The sequence below is a fragment of the Amphimedon queenslandica genome, unplaced genomic scaffold (genome assembly GCF_000090795.2).
Source record: "Amphimedon queenslandica unplaced genomic scaffold, v1.1 AMPQUscaffold_6830_Cont21215, whole genome shotgun sequence".
Taxonomy (NCBI): domain Eukaryota; kingdom Metazoa; phylum Porifera; class Demospongiae; order Haplosclerida; family Niphatidae; genus Amphimedon; species Amphimedon queenslandica.
In genome coordinates, this window is record NW_003552882.1 from 1 (window position 1) to 1,952 (window position 1,952).

Below are 1,952 nucleotides of genomic sequence, written 5' to 3' on the forward strand. Positions count from 1 at the left end.
GGCCGTAACTTTAAATTAAGTCGGAATCAGCTCAAACTTGCTACACAGCATAAGTACATCAATATGTATCAGAAAATGTAATAAAAATTGGAGGTGATTTCGGAACCATTTTTTAGAAAAAACCATGGGCTATAGCCTTGGGTATTTTTCAGGATTTTGGCGTTTTCTTAAAATGGCTGTAACTTGAAAAATTAAAGTCGGAATCTGCTCAAACTTGCTACACAGCATAAGTACATCAATATGTATCAGAAAATATAATAAAAATTTGGTGTGATTTTGGGGCCATTTTTTAGAAAAAACCATGGGCTATAGTACAGTGTCTTTTGTTAATTTTTTGTTATTTTGTAGAGACAAGGCAGTAACACCAGGGTCAGGGCCTGCCTTCACTCCATTCAAGAAAACGCTGTAAATCATTATCTGGAATTCATAATTAATTTTTATTTTATATTTCTATTATTAATTATTTTTATTAGCTCCACCCCCTCTCAGAGAGGATCTGGTGTTCCTAAAAGACTTCTAACGTCCGTTCCTTTTGTCTCCTCTCCTCGTCACTCCTCCAGACCACAGAGGAACAAACCGTGAGCCACGCCCTCTCTCTCATTATTTCATTCCATTTTAGTGTGCAAGATCCTTCAGCTACTCCTCCACAGTCTCCTTTATTAATGTCCTCAGTCCATCGTAGCAGTACAAAGAAGGGAAGGATGGATATGAACGTGTTCATGGAGCGAATGGAAGGTTTTAAAGCAAGGATGGCTATACTCAAGTAAAAATGGAATGAGTGTACATGTACTTATCCAACTTTCTCACTCTTTTTTTATTTAATCTTTTTTTTGTGGCATAATGTCATTGGTTCCTTCTCTACAGCGCTATGAACAGAAATGAAGATAGGGATCCTATTATTATCAAGACTCCACTCCCAAGTCGGTCCATACTTGCCACGCCTACTTCAATTTTAAAAGCAAAACCGACAATATCTCAAACGTCTTCACCTCCAGTTTTTACTGACACGACCACAAGACGTATCAGGTTGGTCGGTACAGCCAATGGGTGGAGTCACACATTATTATTATTATTAGGTTTGCTCTCGAAGATTCGGGAGAGAAGTTAAGTTCTAGCGCTATTGCTATAGCAACGCCACTCCCACCTTCTGACGATGAGTCTGATTCATTTTATTCACTCGATGGTTCAGGTGATGAGATGGGCGGAGACAATGAAGGCATGGCTCAAGCTACCATAGCATCCCCTCCATCATTTGCTAATGAGGTCGTACTAGGTGACGCTGGTGGTAGAGACGAAGGGTTAGTGGTTTAATGGTTCCCGTGTGATTTATTATTAATGATGATAGGGAGATGGAGGGGTCGTTTATTGCTGCAGAAGATGAAGAGGAAGAAAAGGAGCAAGAGCAGTCTGTGTCCACTTCCCAACTAAAGTTAGTTTTATATCTTTTATGGTGACTGAGGAATGATTTTTTGTTGAATTATATGTATTGCATTGTCATTAATTCTCCTTAGATCTGCTCTCAAACTGACTCCTAGTTCTCTTCGTTCCTCTTATGTACCACCTGCTCCAGTCAGTATGGACACTGTCTCTTTATCTCCTGTCATCAAAATACCAAAGAGACGTCTTCCAGGATCAAAGATGGCTTCGAAACCATCAACATCTGCACACACCCCAGTTCATTCCAGTGTGATGGTATCCACTCAAGAGTACACATTCTCTCCCCCGAGCACTGTTGCTCCTCCCCCTCCCCCTCCTAGTGCTGTTACCCCAATGACAGTTGATGATGAAGCTAGCGCTGCACCTGTTCAAGAAAAGACAAAGTACGTATTCTCTCCTCCTCTTCTTCGCTCGGCTAGTCGTGAGAGGAAAAATAAAGAACTCTCACAGTTTGGAACTGGACTTGATGCAGATACACCAAGCACAAGGTACTACAGTATATTAGTACTTCTATA

At 40.6% G+C, this 1,952-nt stretch overlaps 1 protein-coding gene across 1 annotated transcript; it reads left to right on the forward strand.

Moving 5' to 3' along the window:
• Window positions 1-277: 277 nt before the first annotated feature.
• Window positions 278-1,925, forward strand: LOC109591922 (flocculation protein FLO11-like; the record flags this gene model as incomplete). The annotated part of the gene is made up of 7 exons (XM_020007520.1): window positions 278-405; window positions 474-578; window positions 620-763; window positions 865-1,026; window positions 1,077-1,298; window positions 1,346-1,429; window positions 1,512-1,925. Coding segments are annotated over exons 1-7 (1,235 nt in total), but the record flags the coding sequence as incomplete, so codon positions are not given.
• Between the last annotated feature and the right edge of the window lie 27 nt (window positions 1,926-1,952).